We start from the raw sequence: 24,182 nt of genomic DNA, 5'->3' as shown, positions 1-24,182 counted from the left end.
CCCATTGCCATATCTTACATGATGGCTATGAATGCGGAGGAGCTGGGCCGCAGGCAAAGGCGACAGACTGAGAAGGGCTGAGTGGAAAGAAGCAAAGGTTTGTTCCTTGTCCTTAATGTGCGTGAAGCAGCCGCTTTTACTGCGTCTGAGCCCAGCCTTCTTCTGCAGAAGATAGCACATTTTATTAGAGTTAAAACCCATGGTTTCAGCACATTAGAATGCCTACATGGCTGGTCCCTACCCCAGTAGGGACTCATGGGGTCTGGGGTTGGGCTTGAGAATTTGCATTTCCTTTTGTTTTTATAATTTTTAAAAATTATTTATTTGACAGAGATCACAAGTAGGCAGAGAGGCAGGCAGAGAGAGAGGAAGGGAAGCAGGCTCCCCGCCGAGCAGAGACCCTGGTGTGGGGCTTGATCTCAGAACCCTGAGATCATGCTGAGCTGAAGACAGAGGTCTTAACCCATTGAGCCACCCAGGCACCCCAAGAGAATTTGCATTTCTAACAAGTTCCTATTGGTCCTGAGACGGCTGTTCCTGGGATTACACTTTGGTCCATTTGGGAGGAAGTCAGTGGAAGTTGGATTTTCTGTTAAGAAATAATATCTGAACTGATCCAGGTGGTATCCTTGGAGTTTGCATGTCAAAAGGGAAAAAGATATAGGAGGGAGAAGGAAGGGAGGCAAACTAGCTAAAACTAGGGAGCCAGATGGGGGATCCCTCCCAGAGGGAGGTCACTCTCTCCTGTCCTGCAACCTCTCCTGTTAATCATAATCAGAGGGAAAGGTTGAGCCAAAGCCATTCCACTGGGAATTTGAAGGGTATTGACCATTCCTAATGCTCTTAGAGAAATAATTTGCTTTCTCCCAAAAGACTTAGATTACAGAGGGATCTAGGACACTTGTTAGACCTCTGCCCATTGTCCTCTTTGGGGAATGTCCCTAGTTTGTCTCCACCCACATGGCGACAGTTCAGTGTACCACCTACCCCCCCCCGGCCCCGCCCCACCTCGCCACGGGATACCCCACCTACCGCCACCTCCCACCACCTCCTTCTGCTGACAGTAAATTGGTCCAGAGGAGAAGGCTTGGACAAAAACAACAAACAGGTCTTACTCTGGGGAATCTGGAATTGGAACTGATAAACTATTTGGTGATTCTCAAAGTGGTAGAATTCAAACTCTATGAACTTGGAGGCAGAGGGCACCTACTTTGTGTCATGTGGGTTGGGAAACAAAAACAGCTTTTAGTAAAAGAGAAATATAGCAGAGATGGAGACAGAAGACCCCCCCCCCCACCCACAGATTTCACAAAAGTGTTGTAGAGATCCAATAGGATTGTGGCTAACAAAGCCCTACAGAAGTAAAATGTGCCCTACAAATATTACTTCACTGGGAGAGGGACATTAATTATAAAAAGAAGTCCTTTTAAGGCATGATAGGAAACATACGCGACAAGATGGTTGAATTAGCAAATAAAAGAACTTAGAAATGCAGTGTTCTGTGCTGGAGAGACTCAACACCTATTACATGGGTTAGTCATGTGTAGAAACAGCATGCCTTAAAGAGTGTGTGAAAATGTGTTTTGTGGCTGAGAAGGCTTGGTAGAAACTCCTGTTCAGTCATTGCGGCCAGAATGTCTTTTCACGATTCACTGAGAAAGAAAAGAACCAAGTCAACTGGGTTGATAAAGGCAGACAGGTCCAGCGTGCTGTCAGAAATTTATTGGTGAGCTATGAGTACTGTCCAGGCTTCTGGGCCCCCGGCTGGTGGTCATAGAAGGCCCGGTGCGCTCGACAAGCTAGTCCAACAGTAGAGGACACTTTAGTTAGGTTCTCAAAACTCAGTGACCCTAGCCCTAGGGCACTTTATTTTCCATGCCGCCAAAGAACCTTCTGATGTGGCTTTTCAAGTACGTTTTCTTATTGGGAAAAACAATGCACTAATCAGAAAACACGTACTTCTGGTTCATTGGCAGGTGTGTTTCTTGTGATAAAAAATGAATTGCATGGGGGTTTATGCATCCAACTCTCACGCGTCTGTCAGCTTGTAGTCCCGCAGAGCCTATCTCTGGGTTGTTTCTGGACCTGCAAAGGTGAAGGTCAGGACCTCTTCCCTGAATCTACCAAATAATGACCAATTTAACAGCAAGTCAGCTGGCCTTCCCCTATGTAATTTCTAATCTGTTTCAGTATAGCATCTGTAATTAGTGTCACCACGCTCCACCATACACATTTCGTATTTTCTCTTTATCCTTCCTTACCTTTTTTTGTCTCTCTCCTCCTCCCCTTCCTTCCTCGCTCCCTTCCCCCATCATTCTTCTGCTCTGATGGATCCGTCCTGTTCAGGTCTCAAGAAATTGCCCCAATGATACCACTGGCTTCATAGGAATGTTTGCCGGACCCACAAGATTCATATCGCTGTCTACAGTTTTGGAAACTAAATTTATGCATGTGTATAAATATACATATATATTCTTATTTACCAATATAACATAATCATTAATTTTCATCTTTTATTATAGTCATCCAAATACTGAAATTTCTTGTGATATGCTCACTTATAAGTCCATAAATACTACTGTGCCTATCGTCTGTTTATAAAACCAATATTCTAAAAATAAAAGAAGGAAGTCTTATATTAGAAATCTATGTCTATTCACAGGCTGGCACTTATCCCGGGTATGAGAATTTGATATTCAAGTTTTTGGAGTCTAGCACACATCTAACTTACTTGAGTCAGACCTGCTTCTAGAGTTGCCCTCTGAGTTGGACAGTAATGTCTGAATGGCAAGTTGGACAGCTTTCACTTCATCCTGAGGTTTCGTTCGGCTCCACTGAATTGAGTGGACATGCTTCGTGCTCTTTGGAGCTCGGACATCACTCTGATAAATAAAAAAGAGAGAGAGAGAAACTCACGACCCAATGTTCTATGTTTATTTTATAGGAAGAAAAGAAAATCAGGTTATCATGCCATTTGAGTTCACTCCTTAGAACACTATTATCACTCCTTAGAACACTATTATGCCCTATGTGAAGTATTTGTACAGTTGGCCTAAATATGGTACTATGATGTAACCACTTTAGTCCTTAGTGGATTACAGAGTAGTTCAAAACGCGGTTGTCTTCCCTCAGAATGTATTCTATTCGGCAAATCTCAGCTTACCTTTTTGTCTACCAAGAAACGAAAAGTGATTTCTTCTGTTAAAAGTACTTGAAGACAGGTCTGGAAACATAAACATCTGACCACTATTTTGCCCACAACTGCCTCAGATCATCCGGGTAACTGGGTGACTGTGGGCAGCGTGGTGGACTAATTATCCCCATGGAGGGTGCAAAGTAACAGGTGCAAAAGAGAGACAGGATAGGGAGTTAAGAATAGCACCTAGAAAAAGGAGAGGACACCAGATCCAAGACGTACCACCTTCTCGTTCTGAAACCCTTCATCACCAGGTGTCATGAATCAGATTCAAGAGCCTCTCAGGTTTTATTATGGTTATGAAAATATGTTTAAAAAATCTCTGAAGTGACCATTACAAACACAAGTAGCACAGCATCATCACAGACCATGAGGAGGAGGAGGAAGGAGAAGAAAGAGAAAAGAAGAAAAGAATTGAGTGTGGTTTGTCTCTACAACTAAGGCAGGCAGAGATGAAATCTGGCTGTTAGAACTGTCCCGTTGCTAAAGAGAAGGCTTGTCCTGCACAGCGGGCATGGGTCAACAGATTCCAGAATAGCCTAGAGTCTAATCAACAGCTCTCATTAAGTTGTGTGTCCTACAGGCAACGTTTGGACAATTAATTCTGTTTCTCAGGCACCTCCTCCCTGACAAGCTCTGCTCGTCGACTGGTGAGGATAAGTAACTGCTGTAATGCTCGTCACTTTCCAGCATCAGGTCACCCCGGACAAGAGGAGTGGCCCGGCTTTGGATTTGTAATGCCGAATCCAAGCCAAGCTGGCAACTCAGAAGACCGTCACAGCGCAGCAGTGGAGCGTGGAGGCCCATCTGAGAACGATTTCCTTCATCTTACTGCTGGCAAGGGAACAAGTAGGACAACCGGGGAAGAGCAGGAACTGCATTCACAGTCCGAGGACCCGGCTGTGATGCCACTGATGGTCACTGACTACCCCAACCGCAGGACTTCTTCCATCTCTCTGAGCCAGTTTTCCCTAGCTGCCGAATGAAGCTAATGCTGCCTGTCTTTCAGTACCGATGCAAGGTTAATGCAAGAAAACAGGTGTAAGCTTCTGATATAATGCCTAGGTCATGGTGAACCCTTACAAAATGTTTCCTGAATGAGTAAGTGAGGGAAAGAATGAAACACATGTCCTTTGGAGGGCAGATACATGCTAATATATCCATGTGTGACAAGACTCTGTGCCTTACTGCTTCCCCTCCACCATGTTTCTGCAGGGTTTCTACCTTGTAAAGTGGGTATCCCACCGGCCATGAAGATATTGCTAAAGTTAAAAATGTAATCACGTTACTTTAAGCAGTAGAGTGCTTAAAACACCCCATTGGCTTCCTGTTGTGTTTTTAGTAAATCCAGACTCCTCACTGTGACCCCGTGAAGCTCTCTGACTCTGCCTGCCTACCCTCTTGTCATTGTCGTCTGTGCCTCAGGACCTTGAGCTTGCCTTCCCCTGCTGCCTTCTTCTCCTCAGAGGAAAGGCCTACCCTAACCACCCAGTCTTATGTCCCAAGTCTCAACTATTTTCTGGTTACCACTTACCACTCACCACTCTCTACATATTTGTTACCTACTTATTATCAGTCTCCTCCCACTGGAATATAAACCTCAAGAGAGAATACAGATTTAGTCTATACTAATCCTAAAATAGTAACTGTCAGTAGGTATTTGCTAAATGTATGAATTTTAACTTAATTTTTTAAAAGATTTTATTTATTTATTTGACAGAAAGAGATCATAAGTAGGCAGAGAGGCAGGCGGGGCGGGGGGGGAACAGGCTTCCCACCAAGCAGAGAGCCCAATGCAGGGCTCAATCCGAGGGCCCTGAAATCATGACCTGAACCAAAGGCAGAGGCCCAACCCACTGAGCCACCCAGGTGCCCCTAATTTAATTTTTTGAAAAAATATTTTATTTATTTGGCATAGATAGAGGAAACACAATCAGGGGGGTTGTGAGAAGGAAAAGCAAGTCTCCCCCTGAGTAGGGAGCTCAATGCAGGGCTCTACCCCAAAACCCTGGGATCATGACCCGAGCTGAAGGCAAACACCTAACAGCTGAGCCACCCAGGTGTCCCAAATTTTAATTTTAATAGCATATTTTCTTTAAGTGTCAGTTTTTCTATTTTTCTATATATAAAATCTATAGAATCTGTTTTTGATGATATCCTGCCTGCCAGGTGATGGTAGAAGTTGTGCTCCATCCTTGTGATGAATCATTGATCTATCCTCAACCCTAAACTCTAAGCACCAAGAAGGCAAAACACTGTTTTGGTCACTGTTTGGTTTCCCCCAGTTCCTAAAATGTTATGTCTCATGTAGAAGATGTTCAGTCATTAATTGACAAATGGATGAATTACTCCCTGAATCTTTATTGGGTGAGAATATCCTGTTCTCTTTGCCTACGAACATTTTGTTAGAGTAATTATGTTAATCTTCCCATATTCATGTTTCTTAAATAGTTTCTCTTCTAATTTTAAGCCCCGAGAGGAAGCAAATAAATTCCCACCGAGAAACTGATGGTAAAGCCACCAGTACCCCACCCCTCCCCAATGCCAAGCTTACCTCATAGGTGACAGTGCATTCTACAGTCTGATTTTCCATTATTCCTACAGTCCACTTCTCCATTACAAATGGGGGCTGAAAAACAAAAGTTAGGATGGTGTAGAGCCTGCCCTGCTACAGTATGTATCTTTGAGGCCAGCTGCGCCATATGCAATTGGCAAATAGAGCATAATGACAGATTATCGTGAAAGTCCTGCTGTCGGTTCACATGTGATGACTCACAACAGGCTAATGTTTTGGATGTTGGTTTTCATAAGACCTCTTTTTCTATAATTATAAACAGTCTTGTGCCACAGTCTTCCCTTCTCTGGTATATCACTCAATCCTATCATTAGGCCATTATTCCTGCTAATGTTTTACAATTCTGTAGAAAGCTTTCTCATGTTTAAGAGAAAGCCGTAACAATTTAGACCCCAATGTGCCTTACTTGAGTGCAAGCAGTAGCTGAGCTAGGGGCTTCAACAACTCCTCGGCTTTTCCCTGTTTCTGGCTATTCAGCTGCCAAGCTGTGTGTACAGATGAAACTGTGGCAACATTTCCTCCACTGTATTAAAACAAAGGATTCATGAAGAAGCCTGTGCCTTTCAGGGGAGACTATGTCACTCCAAAACATGTCGCTGTGGCATATGTATTGTATTTTTAGCTAAAGGCCATCAAAACCCAGCAGCCTCAAGGAAAACTTTTACTTCTCCTGTAACTGCCTAGAAGAATTTAGATAGGGCACCTGGCCGAGAAAGAGAGCTATTATCAGAGATAACTTTTTATCTGAAAGATCTATCTGCATGGCTCAGCAAGCTTCTAATTATCAAACATCTGCTCTTCTTATCTTCCTGTGAATTGCCTTCCTCCCCTTTGAAGCCCCAGGCCCCTGGCTCATTCCTCAGTTCAGGATGGCACATAAGCCCCAACTGCCTGACCTGCCCTTGAGTCTCCTATCTTTGGGGCTCCTGTGTGTACAAAATTAAATTCTTCTCCTGCTAATCTGTCTTAGGTCACTTTAATTAGCAGACCAGCCAAAGAACTTAGAAGGGTAGAAGGAAATATTTTCACCTTGACACCTCGGATCCTATTTTAGTTTTGATGAAAATGGTCTTTATTATAAGTGAATCTCCACTCTCTTAACCACCCTCCACCCCTTCATTCTAGCTTTAAGGTTACAAATGACCAACTGGGCTTGAGATGGGTACAAAGCACATGCAGTAGAGATTTAACAGGGCCTTTTTTTCATCTTTTCTTTTTAAAATGAGGATTGTTAGGATGCTGTTGGTGTTAAAAAAAGTTCTACAGATTTTGAATGGTCTGCCCCAATCCTATTTTTCCTACAACCCCGGTTAATGTTGGTGTATGATGTTGCAGAAGATGTGTTTCTTTGGGAGTGCATATGTGGCATTATACCAGAAACACCTGTATTTGGGTTTACAACTCTACCCTGTCATTTTTGCTGTGAGCAGATTCCTTCTGTTAGCAGGCAAGGACTAGGATCTTGCTTTCAAATGGCATAGGTTGGGGGTTACAGAGCAAGCATCTGTCCGGTCTTCAAGACATCATAATATGTCCCAACAAAATCAGGGAAAGTTAAAACCAGAGCGTAACCTTTACAGATAAATAACACCACTGAAATAACTCCTAGTTACTCAGAAGATTCCAACAATGAATATCAAATCAATCGACTTGATGAATATACTTGTAAATTAAAAGGACTTGGATGCTTAGCAATCTTATGCTTAGGAAGGAACACATTTGCAAGTCTAATGCTGTGGCTTTGAAGACTCTTCACTTCCCCACTTGTATTTGCACCCAGGTTCTTCTTTGCTACAAACCCCATTTTCTTCACTGAAACCAAATACACTGTTCATAGTATACTTAAGAATGGCTTATGTGAAGTTTTGAGTGAATGTCCAATGCATATCATGGTTATTTGCCTGAGTTGTTGACCTTCTACTATTGAAGTCTCATCTGTGTTTTTTCAGTATTAGTGAGAGAGAACTGGATTTTTTCCCCCCATTTTGAGGAGAAGCTAAGCATTTCTCTGAGTCTGTCTTCTCTGTTTTAATGCATGTACTTCTACCACTGAGGTATTCTCTGGCCAGAGGTGTGAACTCAAAGAAGCCAAGAAGACGTCAACACAAGCCTTATGACTAACCTCCCCTTAGTCCTTCAAGAAATTGAAGACAACCAAGAAGGCTTTCCACCTTCCAAGTTTTTCAAAGTTTAAAATTACCCCAAAGTTGAGGTAAATATTTTCATGATGCCATTTTCTTTCCTTTAGTAAGTGATGGAGTAAGTGTAAAGAAATAAAGAAGAAAATTTTTTTAAAAATTAAAGGACACTTTTTTGGCAGTACTTTTTAGTTCACACAGCATAAGTGGAATTTTAACAAAAAACTATTATGATCTCAATCTGCTAAATAAAATGTGCCTTTCAACAGCCAGCTTGAGGCCGAGCTGATGTGAACGTCGACAAGCACAAAAGCACACTGCTGGGGGATTTTAATGTCTTTGTTTGATATCTGTGAATTCAAAAAAGCTTTTAAGCCGTAAATAGAACCCTACCTTTGTCATCTTTAAAATCTCTGCATCGGGTAGGTTAGTGTTGAATGTCACATCTTTGATATAGGTTATTGCAATTTCATCCCCATCCATCTCCATATACATTTTCCACTTACAATCCTGGAATTAAAAGCAAAATTATAGAAATTTCAGAAAGCGAAACCATTTGTTTTAGTCTCAGTCTCATTTATAACACATGAAGTTTTCTGAATGAAATATTACAGAAGTTTTTTTTTCCTTTTTTTTGAGAAAAGGACATGAAATTACATCTCTTTATATATCTAAATAATTCCCAGTCAGTGCAGTCATGAGACATAATTCATCAGTGTAAATGTTCTATCACATGAGTTACAAACTCAAAATCCTAAAGGAGCCAGGCAGATAATAAAAATGAGTAAAGCCAGGCAATTTCATTATAGAACCCTAAACTGTAATCTTTCAAAGTAGACCCACTTAATTTACATATTAAACATTGTTGGAATATTTTTTCATTCACACAAAGAAATGGGGACTTCCCATTTTGAAATATAAGACCCTCTTAGATCTAACTTTCACTTTTTAAGTATTGATAGTAATATGGGCTCAAGAAATAGTTCACTTTCCTCTTAACAGGAAGGAAAACTGTAAATATGATAGATAGTGACTGATAACTGGCCCATGTGTTGGGGAATGATGGAAGGGTTAGGATTCTGGAGGTCTAAAGGGCATCTGCCCTAAAGGGACAGCCACCACTCAGCTTCTGTTGACTGTCCCCACGTGGGAATATGAGCTTAGTCTTGCTAGATACTTTGAGGTTTCATGAAAAGCTGGACATCTGGATTTTTACATGAAGCCTCTAGGTTTTTTTAAATGATGTTAATTAAACTTTCAGTAAAACCATTCTATAGTGAAAAAGTGCCCTACATCATTAGTTGGGGAATGTGAATTAAAATGTCACCACAGTGAGGGGCGCCTGGGTGGCTCAGTGGTTTAGGCCTCTGCCTTTGGCTCAGGTCATGATCTCAGGGTCCTGGGATCAAGCCCCACATCAGGGTCTCTGCTCAGCAGGGAGCGCGCTTCCCCCTCTCTCTCTGCCTGCCTCTCTGCCTGCTTGTGATCTCTGTCGGTCAAATAAATAAATAAAATCTTTAAAAAGAAAATAAAATGTCACCAAAATGAGATGACACCAAATGGCTAAGATTGATAACATCAAATGTTGGCCAGGATTTGGAGCTACTGGATTGCTGGTGGAAGTGAAAATGATACAATCATTTTAGGAGAGTTTTGGCAATTTATTATAAACATATATCTGTATGTATAAATGTAACATCTATTTGATGACCATAAATTCAAGTCCTAGGTATTTATCCAAGAGGAATAAAAAAGTCTTAGTGTTTTTCTGAGCAGCTTTATCATAATCGCCACCGCCACTGCCCACCATCCCCCGCCCCGGCCCAGCAAAGTGTTGAAACAGAACAAGTGTTCATCCTTAGGAGAATGGATGAACCATGATGTATCCATAAAATGGAATGTTACTCAGCAATAAAAAGGAACCAACCACTGATGCATGCAACAACACAGATCAGTCTCAGAAATGGGACAGTGAGTAAAAGAAGTCTCATACAAAAAAAAGAACATACTAAGGATTCTATTTAGATGACATTCTAGAACAGAGGAAACCAATCTACGTAGAAAACATTCAGAAAAGGGGTTGCTTCTGCATATGGGGATTGACTGAGAAGGGACATGGCGAGACTTTCTGGGGGTGCTACTACTCTGTTTATAAGGGTTTGGGTTACAGAGACATACACACGTCAAGACTCAGTGGATGTATACTTAAGATGTGTGTACTTATTGAACTCTAGCATTCTGAATTGTTTAGGGGGAGGTATACTGATGTCTGCAGATTACTCTAAAATGCATCAAAAATAAGGATTGATATACAGCTAGAGTGATAGATTGACAGATATGCAATAAGGCAAGCAGAATAAAATGTTAATGGCTGAATATAGGAGGTGGGTACAGGAAGATCCCTTATAAATACTTTTTTTTTTTTTTTTGCTGTATGAATAATAATAAAAACGTGGGGGAACAAACTGTGTGTGCAATTCAAAGGAAACATAAGCTATGTCTTTGCACCAAACTGGACCCCTGGACCATAAATTCACCTTCGTTCATATTATTTGAAGAATGAAGGATTCTGAGAGGTTAAGGACAGTGTACTGAGCACCCTACATGCTGAAACTGGAAAACACTCTGGTAGGAGTAGACCTGGAATGTCTCCTGAGCAAGCTCAGACAAAATTATTGCGGAAAAGCACTAACAAAGAGGCTGTTGAAAAACCTGTTGGTTTCAACAGAGGGCTGGGGAAGCTCAGTGTTTTACGAAAGCTTCTAGACAAATTGCAGAACCAACCAGAGCCCATGCCTGAGGGGAGTGACCCTCTTTGCCCAGCTACTTTCACAAGATGGAGAGCCAATTAGTGAAGGAAAAAGGCTATTCAACAATGTGAAAACCGAGCTCTTGGCCAACATAAGTCAAATGAGTCGCTCAGAATGGACAAATCTCTCAGTATTGCTTTGTTTTGGAGCCACTGCTCCCCTGGCAACATGGGCCCCGAGATAAATGGGCAGGATAATGGCTGTTTGGAGTCATGATTGCTCTTCTCTGAAATGGCAAGAGCCTCCTCACACAGTGCTAGCATAAAAAGCCTTAGAAAAGATGAATTTTACTGGTATCTTCTTCTTTTGCCTGTCCAGTTTGGGAATGAAGCGATTCAAATCAAATGAAAGACCCCAGGTTGTGTGGAAATGGCCAATTCCCTGTGCTCCACTCTCCTAGTCAGAGCCCAAGAACTCTCCTGACCTCAGGCCGGCCATCACCCCTCCTGCGCGCATGCTCAGAGCAGCTCTCTGTGGCGAAGGGGCTGACGGGTGGGAACTCCTATTTGCCAACTGCTTCATCTGCTCCAGCATGCTGCTGGATGCTTACCTGGCATTCTTTCGTGTGATACCCACAATAATCCTGCAAGTTAGGTTTGCTCTCCCATTAGGGGAGGAAAAAGGAGGCTCAGATAAATAAGGAACTTTACTGGGGCTTCCTGGCCAGTAAGTGGTAGAGGTGGGATTATAATACTAACAGCACAAGGCTGCCTGGCTCCAAAGTTGGAGGAGTGGGTGGCAGGATGTACTCACTGGATGGTTCTCAGCGCTCCACCATGGGACCAGCCGTCAGCAACCGGCAAGTGGGAGAAGGACCAAGGAAGACTTTGCTAATACAACCGAAAAAGCAAGTGGCGGCAACAGGTCCTCCCCTACAGCAACTTCTTCCCTGGTCCCCAGAGTCCAACTTGGAAAAACAAGGATCCCCCTAACAGGGCGACAGACCTTTTACTTTTCAAATGTTTCTCTTTTCCAAAAGAGAGGCTTTTACCTGAACCATAAAAGATAGTGCCGAAGCAATAAAACGATACTCAAAGGCATTATAAGCCAAGGTGGACGGGGCATTATCCATTTCATTAAATTACAAGGCTGGGTGGGAAAGGAAAAGAATATGCAGTGTTCACCTAAATTATTAACTTCATCTGTCAGTGCCCTGATATAATTGCTAGTTGTTTTTGTTTTTGTTTTTCCAGGGCATCTATGATTTCAATGCCTAGTTAAGAAAAGTAACCCACAAATAAAGTCATGGAATTCTTTGAATTCTTCTCCATTTCTTCTCAACCTCAGGTATCCCACTGGGTCATTAAGTTGTCAATGAGCGCTGCTCACAACTACCAGGATTTGAGCAAGGTACTGAGTTCCACAGGACCCAACTGAGACAGGACACCATGTAATGAGTTCTTGACCAGCCAATCACTGGAAATGTTTTAGTAACAGTAAAGTGAATTAAATCATCGGTAACATCAGTAAAAGTAAAAATTCTGCATATTTATGAGCCTAATATGCAATCTTACATGCAAAATTACTAGCTTTTCCATTTCTTGGTAGTGGGATGGACCAGGTCGTGGGAATGTGGGGTCGGATTTAAAAACCATTCACTTTTGCCAGGGTGAACTATCAATTTTGGTTGATGTGAGTGACAGAAATGTGGGTATTGATTTTGGAATCGGAAACATTCAAGAGTCACTGTGGACGTCTGGAGAACAACTTTCAATCCTGACAGACAATTCTGTATTCTCAGAGCCCATGGGGGCCTCAACGGACTCCTTTTCCAAAACCATTTCACCCCTGGCAGTCTGAAATGGCATTTGGAATTGGCCAGCACTTTAAATAGAATTTAAAGTGCTGCTGATGATGGTTAGATAGAAATAATATATAAAAAGTCCACAGTAAGCCGTTACTAGGAGCGTAGCAGGGCATGAGGTGAAAGAGGACAGCTGGACGTCCAGCTCCCTGAACTGGAATCCTAGTTTCGTCACTCCTCACCCTGCAACCTTAGCCAATATACAACCTGTTTGAATCTCAGTGGTTTTTTTTACACACAAGCGGGTTGTTGTGTTGGGTGAGAGTGAAGTGAGGTAAAGTGAATAAAGTACTCAGCACAGGGCCAGGACTAAATGCTTGGGAAGCTTGGGAAGGAGCAATAATTACTCTTGTTACCAATAGTAGTCCCCAACACAGCTCCAATATAGTTAATCAGACTAGCCGGCCCGCTGTCCAGCAACCGTCTAAGACTGAGACTAGGCCAAAGTCGAGTGCACTTTGACAGGCAGGATGGCGCGGTGTGTTTAGAAAAGGGTTCTGGCCAGAGCAGGCAGCCTGGGTCAGAGCATCCTATACTTGGGCAGGAGTTTGGGGATCCAGAGGGTACTGAAGAAATCTGGTGCCTGGGAATTACCAGTGTTGCAAAAAAGAAGAAGGTGTGGCCAGTGGCAAATTAACAAAGACCGTCCTATGAAATAAATAGAAGAGGGAAGAAGCGTGTATCTTCTGACATAGATGGGTTATATAACACCAGTTCTGCCCTTTCCTGCTTCCACAGATCCAGATGCAGCCCTACCAGGAGGAACCAGGGGATATCTGGAGGAAAATGGCTATGACATGTGGTTGACAGCCCGAGAGCCCTGTCTTGTCAAGGAACCCGAAGCATAGAGAGAGCAGGTAATTTGAGCAAGATCGCATAGAAAGCAAGGCCTGGTGTTCAGACTTGATCCTAAGTGTTCTCTTGCTGCTGTAATGAGCAGGTTTCCAAACCCTCAGTCTTTTCTGAACCTTGAACTTTCCCTTGTTATGGGTTAAGGGAAGTAAGAATCACGGTACAGATGAGCTCCACCTTCCAGAGTCAGCAAACAGTCAGTCCAGATTATCTTGGCGAATTCCTTTGTTAAGTGTCCATGGCAGAGGCCAAAATACCGATTCTCTGATAAGTCCAACATAGCTGATTTTTCCTCCCTTATTGACAAAGATCCTTATTCAAAGCACAGATGCTGCCATTCCACTGTCTGCTCCTTTCCTTGATTGATCTGGCCAGTGTTTGGAGTCACCAATACTTTGCTCCAGCTCTGGCTTAGGCTGTGTGGCTAGGCATGACTTCCACTCTCCAAACCAGAAACAACCCGCTCCCACCCAGTTGCACAAGCAGATGGTGGGGACAGGTCCGACTACTGTGGATTTTTATTTCATAGCTAGATTTCCACCTAAGAGAACATTCTCGCTATTCAAATCTGTACCTTGAGGCACATCTCGAGGAAATGCTACTACTAATCAGGAAAAAGGTACTGGGGCAGGAGCAGTGCTGGGCCCTGGGACAGGGCAGAAAATGGTCATCCAAAACTTTCCACTAACTGGACTGTCTGCCTCTCAGTGCAGATCTATGAGAATTGAATGGAGTTGTGTTGGGAAGAGCAGAGTTTTTGCATTTGAAACTGATGAAAAAAATGACAGTGCTGTTGGGTGCCCAGGATATGCACTATTTATCTGGGCAGCCACTGAAATACCTGGATAATTTTAGAAGCAAGTGTGGTTAATGGAGGAGCAGAAAGCATTCCATTTGTACCACTTCTGCATTGCCAATTATGTTAAAAAATTTTCTGAATTAAGATTACTGGCCAAGTAAAACAGAAACTCTTAACATTGTGAAGATGAAATCCTAAACAACACTCAGTTAATGCTAGATTAAGTATCTCTTTGTGAGAAATCACTATTACATTCTTTGCAAGCTGTTTAAAATTCTTTGGAGTTCCAAGCCAGTACAAGTGATGCCAAACATAGACATCCCTTCTCCCTCCCACGAAAAAAAAAAGACGGGAGGGAGTACAAAGAAATGATCCATATAGAGGTAAATTTTACAGATAGCAAAAGGGATTGAAGATAGCACAGAAACTAACTTTAAATATTGTTTCAAGTTCTAGGCAGTTCAGAGACAATAGTCGATAGCTTACAAATATGCGCGCTGTAGGCTTTCAGGCTCCTACAGGTCCCTTCTACCTGAAGATTACAGACAAAACAATTCTGATGTATTTTTTTATTGAGGTGGTGTATACTTCGCAAACAAAAAATGCACTCATTTTTAAGTGCACCAGTCAATGAATTTTGACAACTTGTGCACCAGCGTACCCATCCAAACAAACTAGATATTCCCACTGGCCTAGAAAGTCTCCTTATGTCCCTTCCCAGTGCAGGTTCCCTGCACAAGTGGCGGTGTCTCCTCCTTCCCATTTCTATCACCATAGACTCATTTTGCCTACTCTAGAACCTGACCAAGTTGGAACTTGACAGTTAAGCATCTCTGTTCACTTGGCTTCTTTCACTCGGCATGGTGGTTTGAGATTTGTCCACGTTCCTTAATCCTTGCAGCCTTACCCTGTTGTAGATAGCCCTATCTCCATTTTACATTAGTAGACTGAATCTCAGAAAAGTGCGGAGATTGGCGGCAAGGTCACTTAGCTGCGCCGGGGCCGGAATTAAGGTCCTGGGCACGCCTAGTCTAATGGTAAAGACACTGAGTTTTAAAATCCCATCTCGGTCTCCCCCCACCCATCCCCGGACACTTCCCCCGCCCGCCACCCCACCCCAGCGGATGGAGAAAAAGCCAAATCACCAGAGATGGCTCAGGATTCGAGCAGAGAGGCCCCTCCACTTTAGAAAGGCCTGTATGGAGGAGACATTTTAAAAACATAAAATAGAGGTCAGAATAAACTTTTTAAGATTCAAGAGGGGGAGAACGGGAGAGTTTCCTAGCAGGTGACTGTTGGACAACGTGAGAAGGACCGTAAGATGAAATAAAAATGCGGCACAACTGTTGGTCATGCTGGTATTAAAAGTAGTAAGATGTTGATGATTTAGGCCTCCGAAGGCTCCTTTACACGCGTCGCTATTATGCAGCTCAGCTGTGGGGACCTGCTGTTTGAAAGGCAGGAGAGTGGAACATCCCGTGAGAGCACCTGGGCTCTTTATCATTACGGATAAGCCCGCTACTCCCTATTTTATTATGCTGCCTTTAAAAAGGAGATAATGCAAGTACGGTTAATTTGCTTCTCTTCTTTATCTGTCCGGTGTCGTGACCCCTGGCGGCTTTGTCCCACGAGATTTGTTTTGCAACCCCAAAAGAAGCCCACAAGAAGCTCTCCCTAAAAATTCCATTAATAACCTCTTTCAGCGCGTATAGGTTGCAGGGTCTGGAACTAAGAATGTTTTAATCTGTTCGGCAAAACAATGTCTCATAATGATGTACAAGACTATTGCTGCACTGATGAAGAATCATACATAATTCAGCACCTTTCACTTGGCACCACTGTGATGTCCTCATTAGCCGTGGCTCACAGTGTCTGTCAGATGGTGTCCATGCGAACGCAGGCATTATATTGTCTTTGAGATGTGCAGCTGCTTCCATGACACTGCCAGTATATAAAAACATGACGCCGGTTTGTTTTATTTAGTGCTCAACCTTCCAGTTTGTAAAAACAAGGCTGACACAGAGCCTGACATGAGGCAGGGAAAATAATTAGCTCTCATTTTCTCAGCCTTCTATTTCCTTCTCCCCGCTGTGTTCTCTTTCCACTAAACCACCACATGTCAGTCGGAATGGGAGGCAATTAGCGGGCTCATTTCAGTCCCCACAACTGTGCTGAAAAGAAAGTATTTATGATGGCACAATGAACAGCTGAAAGATTAAATAACATTTGCCTTTTGAAAAGAAAATGACTTCTAGCTAAATGGGCAATTTTTGATTATTCTCAAACAAGCTTAGAGTAGTTGGTTTTTAAAATACAAGAAAGGAAAATGAGTCATTTTTAGGTGAAAGAATCAAATAAAACTTGACACAGTAATGCAAATAACTGATGTTTTATTGCAAAATATGTAAATGCGTTATACCCTTAACAATGGCTTGTGTCTAAGGTCAGGGCGGATTGGTGCCAACTAGACACCAGTAGAGATAAGGTTGTTATATTGCCTTTTGGGGGCTTGTTATTGGAGTGATGTACGAAAAAGGGACTTTAGGGATGATGTTAAAATAAAGTGAAGGAAATCAAGTGAGACATACTTTCATATGATGCATTCCATACTTGACTACCTGAAATGGTTCAGATGTTAGCTGACATGTTTGGAAAGGGCTTTTTCATTTTAGGGTTGGTTTGTTTGTTTCTCAATACAATTGGAAGGTAACTAGGTATTTATCTTGGGGGAAAAAAATAAGTCTTGCTATTGATTTTTGACTAATTAATCTATTCTCAAGACTGGATTTCTTAACCAATATAGAAGGTGTTCTAGCTTACCTAATTACTGCGTAAGATTTTTTAAATGCTGGTAAATGGGCTGCAAATTGACTTTTATCCAGGACACTCAAAATATAAAAACAGTTCTTCTGACTGCTAACTTCTCCTCCTTTTCCATGACTTCAGAGGTGATGCCCAAAAGTATGACTTTTGTAAAAAAACAAAACAAAACAAAAAACCAAAACAACAACACTGGTCTGGTTAGTAGGTGGCGTTTACCATTTGAGCTGTTCTCAGCCCAATCCTGATGTCCAGGATTGATATGGTTGTCGTACATCTTTGCATTTCCAATGAAGTGCTTTCAATTTCATTTCAAATTATCAGTCCCTGTTATAGTTGATTATTTTCAAGACCTAATTTTTGGTTCAGAAAACACAAGCCATTGTGAGTTATCAAGGTCACCTCTCTGCAGTGATCCTCGATGGCTTTGCTTCTAAAAGCAAAGATGTCCTCTCTTAGGAACAACTGTGCCTGTCATCATGGAGTCAACAACCATAACTGTTGGAACATTTGAAAAAGACAATCACAGACTTAAATTTTGTTTCTCTATCTCCATAAGCCTACTCTCACCCATTACAGACCCAAATCCTGATTTTTGGTCCATACAATACGGTCAGTGTATCCATATGGACCAACGGCCACCCAAGGAAATCTGAGTCAACTATGGATTCACTAGGAAACTGGAGCTCTCTGTGAGCTCATTACACATATTATTACAGCTGGAAACCGACAATAATGTGTTTGTTACCTGGTGAAACCCATGCTTTATCCCATATACTTCCTTGCTGTTCACTTTCTCAAAAGGAATCCGGGGTCTTGATTAAGAAGGCCACAAGTGATCCAGCTGTGTGCTGGAGCTCCCCTCATGAGCTGGTCACTCACACCTTCTTTCCAACTTCAAGTTCAGGGGCATCAGATTGGTAACTTGAAATTGGCCACGATGAAAATATTTGTACCATAGAGATCTCCAAACACTACAAATCAGGGCTGTTTTCTCCCATTGGTAGACATTTTCTGCTGTGCCATTTCTACATGTGACTAACAGTCCGTTGGCAAGTATGGACTAAGCGGTTCCGCTCTGGATCTATAGGCAGCGGCCTGACCCGTTTCAGGAAGTGTTGCCCCACGGCGATTAGAAACATGCAGCAAGTCACACAGCCCTATTCCAAGCTGCACTTGCTCCTTCGCAGTCAACTACAAGTTCTGTTTCTTATAGAACCCTGACCCTGCAGGCTGATACACTGAGGCACACCAAAACGTATGTCTACATGTCTATGTTTTTCCCTGGAAAAACAGTTGATCATGGGAAATAAACTTCCTTACACTGCATTTGTAATAAATGCAAGATATATCAAAGTAAAGCACTGCATGTAGAGGTTCTGAAATTTACAAAGAACGTTGGCTTTTTACTTCCTTACAAAATCCTTTTCTTTGTGCCCTGTTATTTTATTCATGTTTATCTATCCATTTAAAAAATTACACAATAGAGAAAAAAACCCTATTTGACAGTTTTTTGATATTTACAGTACTCTGAGAAAGGGCCTGGAGATTCAATTAAGTTTATTAAATGCAACATTTTATACATGATCCTAAAAAGCACAATAGTAGGTGGCAAGTATTTGTAAAAAGCAGGGCTTCTAACCTCCAGGTGAAACCACCAGAGAAGGAGAATTATTGACTGAATTGCTTCTGCTGAGGTGTGGGAGAAGGGGCCCACGTGCTGCCTGTGCTGTGTGCAGAAGGAGCCAAAGAGGCAGGGTGAACGGAAAAAGGCTTCTGCTCTGATGGGGACCTCTATTCCGCTTCCACACCTTCAGAATGTTCTTCTTATTTTCTCTTCTTCATTCACTTGCTCCTTCAGAATTCCGCTCCACAGAAAATCGAAGTCATGGTCCTCTGGTAGGAAGTCCCGGGGTCCAGAAGCCTGTCTCTCTCTCGGGGTCCGTGGGAGCCTGGGTGTGGCTTGCCAGGCTCCTCCCCTGATTGTGGTGGTCGTCTACTCAGACCCACAGGTTTGTTTCTGTGCCTCGCTGGGGAGATGAGGGAATTAGGACTCGAGGGGCAAAGCCGGTGACTGTCCGGCATGCACAAGGAATGGGCAACTCTCTAGATAGTTCCTTCGTAACCCAGCTTTTGAATTTTTATGACACAGTCTCAGAAAGTTTCTTGGTGAGAAAACTGCTGGGTGATTTGATAGTTTATTCCTGGGCAATTTGAGAATCAATATCCTTGACTGGCGAGTTTATATGAGATATAATAATAAACTCCATGGAGCTTACTATGTCGTAAAAAAAGGGTGGTTGCCACCCTGGAGGGGGCGGCTCAGGGAGCTGTCTGAGATCCTGGAAGCCTTCTTCCTTTTGTGCCAAGTCGAAGGCCTTAGATTACAAAAATGCAAGGCATTTCCCACACAAAATAAAAAGTGGTAATTTAGTATTAGGTGATCCCCCCCAAATTATCTTTTTACCAATCTTTTTACCCATATGCCTATTTGAGGGGACAATGATACTTTACAGAAAGGGGAGTATGACACAGTGGTTGAGTCTTCCGACTGGCCCGGCCCCTCACTAGGAGGGTCTCTGGGTAGGGAATTTTACCTTACCCGTCCTCAGTTCCTTCTGGACATGATCTAGGGATGACATTCCCTGGGACGGTGGCTTATAATAATTACATGAGAAAAATGTTCATAAAGCACTTACCACACTGTCTGGCAGAGGTGTGAAATAATCATTATCAAACATTTCCAGCCTGAGCACAGGAAAATTTTGAGCTGAGAAAGACCCTGTTTCCGCCAATTCCACTGTCATAACTTCAGCGTTGCCACAACATATAGCATTATTTAAATTACTAATTTACTTTTTAGAAATAGGTCAAAAACAGTAGGAAAACCCATTCTAACTTATTGTCAGTTTAAATTGCCAGTGAAACCTTTGGTCCGAGATCTTATTTTCCCTCCCTTTTTACCTCACAAAGCAAAGAAAAAAGCCTATTTCATTTGTGTGCAGATTCTCAAAGTCTGTATGGGGCTTTTAGCCTGCCGAGGTCCTGCCCTTCAGAGGGTGTGGCAGGAAAGACGGACCACAGCAAGGCATCACGCAGTGGCACTGGGCCACTCTCGCCGGCATACAGCCACTCAAATGTGAATGGCTTTCCTCAGTTGAGCAAATCAACCTCACTTTTGTGCCAGAATCCATCTGGTTGTAAAATGAGGCTAAAAAAAGAAAATGCGGCTAAAAAAAGGAATTGTATCTGAATCCTTAGAACAAAAGGCTGACAGGTCTTAAAACAAAAGGCTTTCTCCTCTACATGTATTTGTCTTTTTGTGTCCAAGGTCATGTTTTCTTTCTCTCCTCCTAATAGGCCAGTTCCTGAAACAACATACCAATTTTAAGTGGTTGTTGAGCTGGTGGGGCTTCTTAGAGGCAATGGGAAAATGTAGCTACTATTTTCATGATAAAGTCACTGTCCTATGATTCCCGGTGGCTGTAGTTAGAATGCATCTTTCGCTATGTTTGTAAAAGAAAAGGTGAAATGGTCAAGCAGATCCCCTGCTGTGCAAACGCAGGTTTGGACAGAACTCGCAGAGTGCTTAGTGTCCTCTTGCAACCTATCCTAGTCATGGAAAGGCTTCACCTTTTATGGGAGGATGGGTTTATGAGAACTCAGTTGACTGGGATTTTGAGGATGTCTCTTTTTTTTTTTGGCTTCTACCTTTAAAAGTCAAGGTAACAACAACAAAAAAAAACAGTCAAGGTAACAGGGTTTTCATGTGGGGAACTGGAATTTCAATTCAAAGCACATTTTTGGGAAAACGTTTCATAATGCTGGGGTATAGACCAGATAGCATAACTGGGTAGCTTAGAACTGGACAGTAACTTATTCTAGGAGTATTTTATGAAAATTTACAGATGGTTTAACTCTGTTGCATCATGTATGAGAGCTAGCACATGTTTAAGAAGAAAGTAACAATGAAGATGTCATTCCTAGTCTGAGCTCTTTCCTCCCCTCACCTGAGGCGGCCCGCACATTGCCTCTTGCTCCCTGTTTCCTGATCGCTGATGACAATACTGTTCCTTATGCGTCTCACAGAAATGCCAGGAGGATACATGAGATGACATCTATGAAATAACCTGACCACTTTAGAATGAAGTACTCTCTCTAAAGCATAAGCTTTAAATACTATAGTCAGAAAATAATTTGCAAATGACCGTGAACCTCTTCAAGCCTTGTTTCAAAACTCACCCCTTCCAAAAAAGCTTTCCCTGGTTGACCTCACCCATTCCAGTCACTTCTTAATACTTTAGCACCATGGCACTACATCCACATCGTACGTTTCACTCTTGACTGATTACATCAGAACCTTCTCTGTCCAGCTCCCCACACCGGAAGCCTCGGCACTGTCCTGACTCCTCCCTGTCCCCCACCCCATTTCCAGCAGATGACCCAAGCTGATCAGTTCCATCTCAGAGTCCTTAGACTCTTGGCCCTTCCATGGCACGGCCATCGCCTCCTCTCCTCATCCCCTTTCACCTGGTTGTTTGCCTCTCTCGCTCCTAGTCTTTCTCACCGTAGCCTGGTCCTCTCCCGTTCCTCCTCCCCTGTGCTTCCCAGAGAGCTTTTAAAAACAGAAATCTGATCCCATCTACTCCCTGCTTAAAACTCTTCAAACGCCTTGGTTTAGCACCTGGGATAGTTCTCACTGGTTGCCAGCCACTCTTCTGGCCTTCTCTGGCCCTCTTGTATAGAGCAGGTCCTCAGTAAATGTCTGCTGAATGCACAGTTGAACTTATTAGTCTGTAGGCATGATCAAGTATCAGCCGCCTGACAAAAACTGCAGTGACGTTAGGCCTTGTGAAAACCTCTGGCTCAAGAAATCTGCACTCTTGAGGCCAAAAACAGACCAGTGTTGGTCTCCAGGATCATTTATACCATCCAAGTTTTTACAAAAAGATGGATTTTTTTGTTTTCCACATTAACAAGTCATTTCTTTGTTAACCGAAAATGATTTTCTTGGTTGAGACGGCTTTTGACAAGTCTCTCTCAAGAAAATTCTTCCCTCTTCTTTTACTACCTACAAGCCATAAGATGGTCTAAAGAAAGTCTTGAGTGCCTTGGAGTTGAGGATATCAAAGAAGGCAGGATAAAGTATGTAATTTGTGTACCATCAGATGGACTTGGGAGTGCCCACAGTTTACAGAATCTCTGGGTGAGAAGGGCTCCTGGTTGTTGGAGAGAGGATCTGCCTCTCCCAGCCCGCTTTCTGTAGCTGCTGCTAAGGACAGGAATGAACAGTGACCCACTCGTGGAAAGAAAGGAAAGTGTTTGCATACAAGAAACCTGGAGTCAGAGCAACTTTCACTCAGCCGGCTTCTGTGGCCAAACAACGGAGAAGAAGATTTCCATTCAGCAGAAGCATGAGTAGACCTGCAGGTACAGGCGGGACGCTCTGTCCGATGTCTAGCGAGTTTATCTTTGGAAGCCCTGGGTGACACTCATGCCCTCCCAACCATTTCCAGTCACTCCCAAATGCTGGTTTCAGGAATGGCCTGGTATAAGCGAGTTATGATCAGTGGCAGGCCGTGAGCCACCTGCACGAGCCCCACGAGGGCTGGGGTTGTAAGAAGCTGTACGCACAAGGTCTCCTGTCTGCCTCAAGGGAAAGGCAAAGATGGTGCAGGAGGTAAGAGCTTGGTTCTGGGGTCCCAGAGGCCTGTGTTCAAATCCTAATTCCGCTGCTTGCTAGCCCGGGAATCCTGGGGTAAGTCATTGACCCTACAGAGCCTCAGGTCCCTCATTGGTAACATGGGGGGAAGCAGCATCTACACCACAGCATCTTCACCACAGTACCATATGCCTGGAACACAGTAAGTGGTCAATGAATAGCAGTTAACCGTCATGACTGCCTCTGCACGGTAATCCAAAATACCTTAGACCTATGGTGATGCCAGTTCACCTGCCACCTGGGTCAAATAACTGTGCCACATTCTAAAATTAACATAAAGGGAGAGAGCCTGACTGAATCAGAGTGCTGGCCAAAGGCTCTGCTGTCCTATTTCCAGCTGATAACTTGGGTTTCCATATTGCTTATAGTTCGACTCCGGGTGTCGTCTCACTCTCCGCATTCTAAAACAGACGCAGGAAGATGGGATGCTCGAAGCCCAGCAGCATGAACGATCACTCAGATATGCCTCCACCCCCACCCCACCCCACCCCACACTTTGCTGTGAGTTTCCTTGGTGGTTTCGGTGGCCTCACACAAGACTCTTCGCTGAACAAGGGTAAGATTCCCAGACTGGAATAGGTGGCTGGCAGCTTTTCAACCAAATTCCATTTTATGAAGCCTGTGAATTTACTCAGAATTGAGGTGTTGGCTGATTGGGGGCAGGTGAGAGGTGTATGAAATCATAGAGTTCCAAGAGGGAAAAAGAGTAGATTAGACTGAAATTCATCCAAAGGATTTAAAATATGATTTACCTGTGGGCCGGTTCCTGGTTTCAAGTGAAAACCAAAAACAAGTTCAAGGTTCACAATTTTTTCCTCATTTTCTTTAGGTTCATCTACTGAGTCCTAAAACAGAAAAACCCAGCACTATTTATTCCAGACGGGACGTTGTGTTTTTACTTTTCCTTCTCATATAAAAGAGATGGTTTTTCAGCACTAGTGTTTCCATTTTAACCTTCTGATTCCCATTTGGTTATTTTGGATTAAGCTCCAAATTCCAATTACTTAAAGCAAGAAAAAGGACACCGTAAGCCTTTGAGAGCATTTCCACATGATTCATCTCACACGCCACAAATTGAATGTCACCATCTCACAAGGTTTTACAATGCCTCTTGCACTGTGCAGTTTTACCCTAGAAATGCACTTAACACCTGAAGGTACGCTAGGAGATGGAGAGTTTCTTAACACTCAAGATGTCTGGAAGCTATTTCCAGAGAGGGGCTATGTGCCTGCTGGAGCAGATGACAAGGAAGGGCCAAGCGGAGGAACAGAATGAACCTCCAGGAGCTCAGAGATGGAAAACCTCAGTGAGTGAGTGAGCGGAGTTCTGTGTATTAACTGCAAATACCTACTAATTGTATAACAAAATAGGCCATCCGCCTTTAGACTATATTCAAAATAATGTGTCAAAGATGCTAACGTATCATTCAGACAATACCCCCCCATAACCTACCCCCCAGGGCTAGC

The 24,182-nt window shown here is 43.0% G+C and overlaps 1 protein-coding gene and 2 long non-coding RNA genes across 5 annotated transcripts in view; 2 read left to right on the top strand and 1 right to left on the bottom strand.

The window, feature by feature from the left end:
• Positions 1-7,959, top strand: part of LOC116597784 — a 69,199-nt gene extending 61,240 nt beyond the window's left edge. The window contains exon 4 of the long non-coding RNA XR_004288781.1: positions 7,841-7,959. This is a non-coding gene — a long non-coding RNA (uncharacterized LOC116597784). The remainder of the gene's footprint in view (positions 1-7,840) is intronic.
• MAP3K20 (mitogen-activated protein kinase kinase kinase 20) overlaps positions 1-24,182 on the bottom strand; it is a 177,628-nt gene that overhangs the window by 2,864 nt on the left and 150,582 nt on the right. For all 3 annotated transcript variants that reach the window (XM_032355970.1, XM_032355968.1, XM_032355969.1), the window contains exons 16-19: positions 23,469-23,561; positions 8,303-8,419; positions 5,751-5,825; positions 2,732-2,882 (exon numbers count right to left, since the gene is read on the bottom strand). In XM_032355970.1, coding sequence (XP_032211861.1) covers positions 2,732-2,882; positions 5,751-5,825; positions 8,303-8,419; positions 23,469-23,561 — 436 coding nt within the window. The remainder of the gene's footprint in view (positions 1-2,731; positions 2,883-5,750; positions 5,826-8,302; positions 8,420-23,468; positions 23,562-24,182) is intronic.
• LOC116597785 lies at positions 13,267-24,167 on the top strand. The gene is made up of 3 exons (XR_004288782.1): positions 13,267-13,380; positions 23,085-23,272; positions 23,841-24,167. It is a non-coding gene; the product is annotated as an uncharacterized LOC116597785 (long non-coding RNA).

The sequence above is a fragment of the Mustela erminea genome, chromosome 8, assembly GCF_009829155.1.
Source record: "Mustela erminea isolate mMusErm1 chromosome 8, mMusErm1.Pri, whole genome shotgun sequence".
NCBI lineage: Eukaryota > Metazoa > Chordata > Mammalia > Carnivora > Mustelidae > Mustela > Mustela erminea.
Note: the sequence above shows the minus strand (reverse complement) of the source record. Positions and strands in the feature narration are given on the sequence as shown.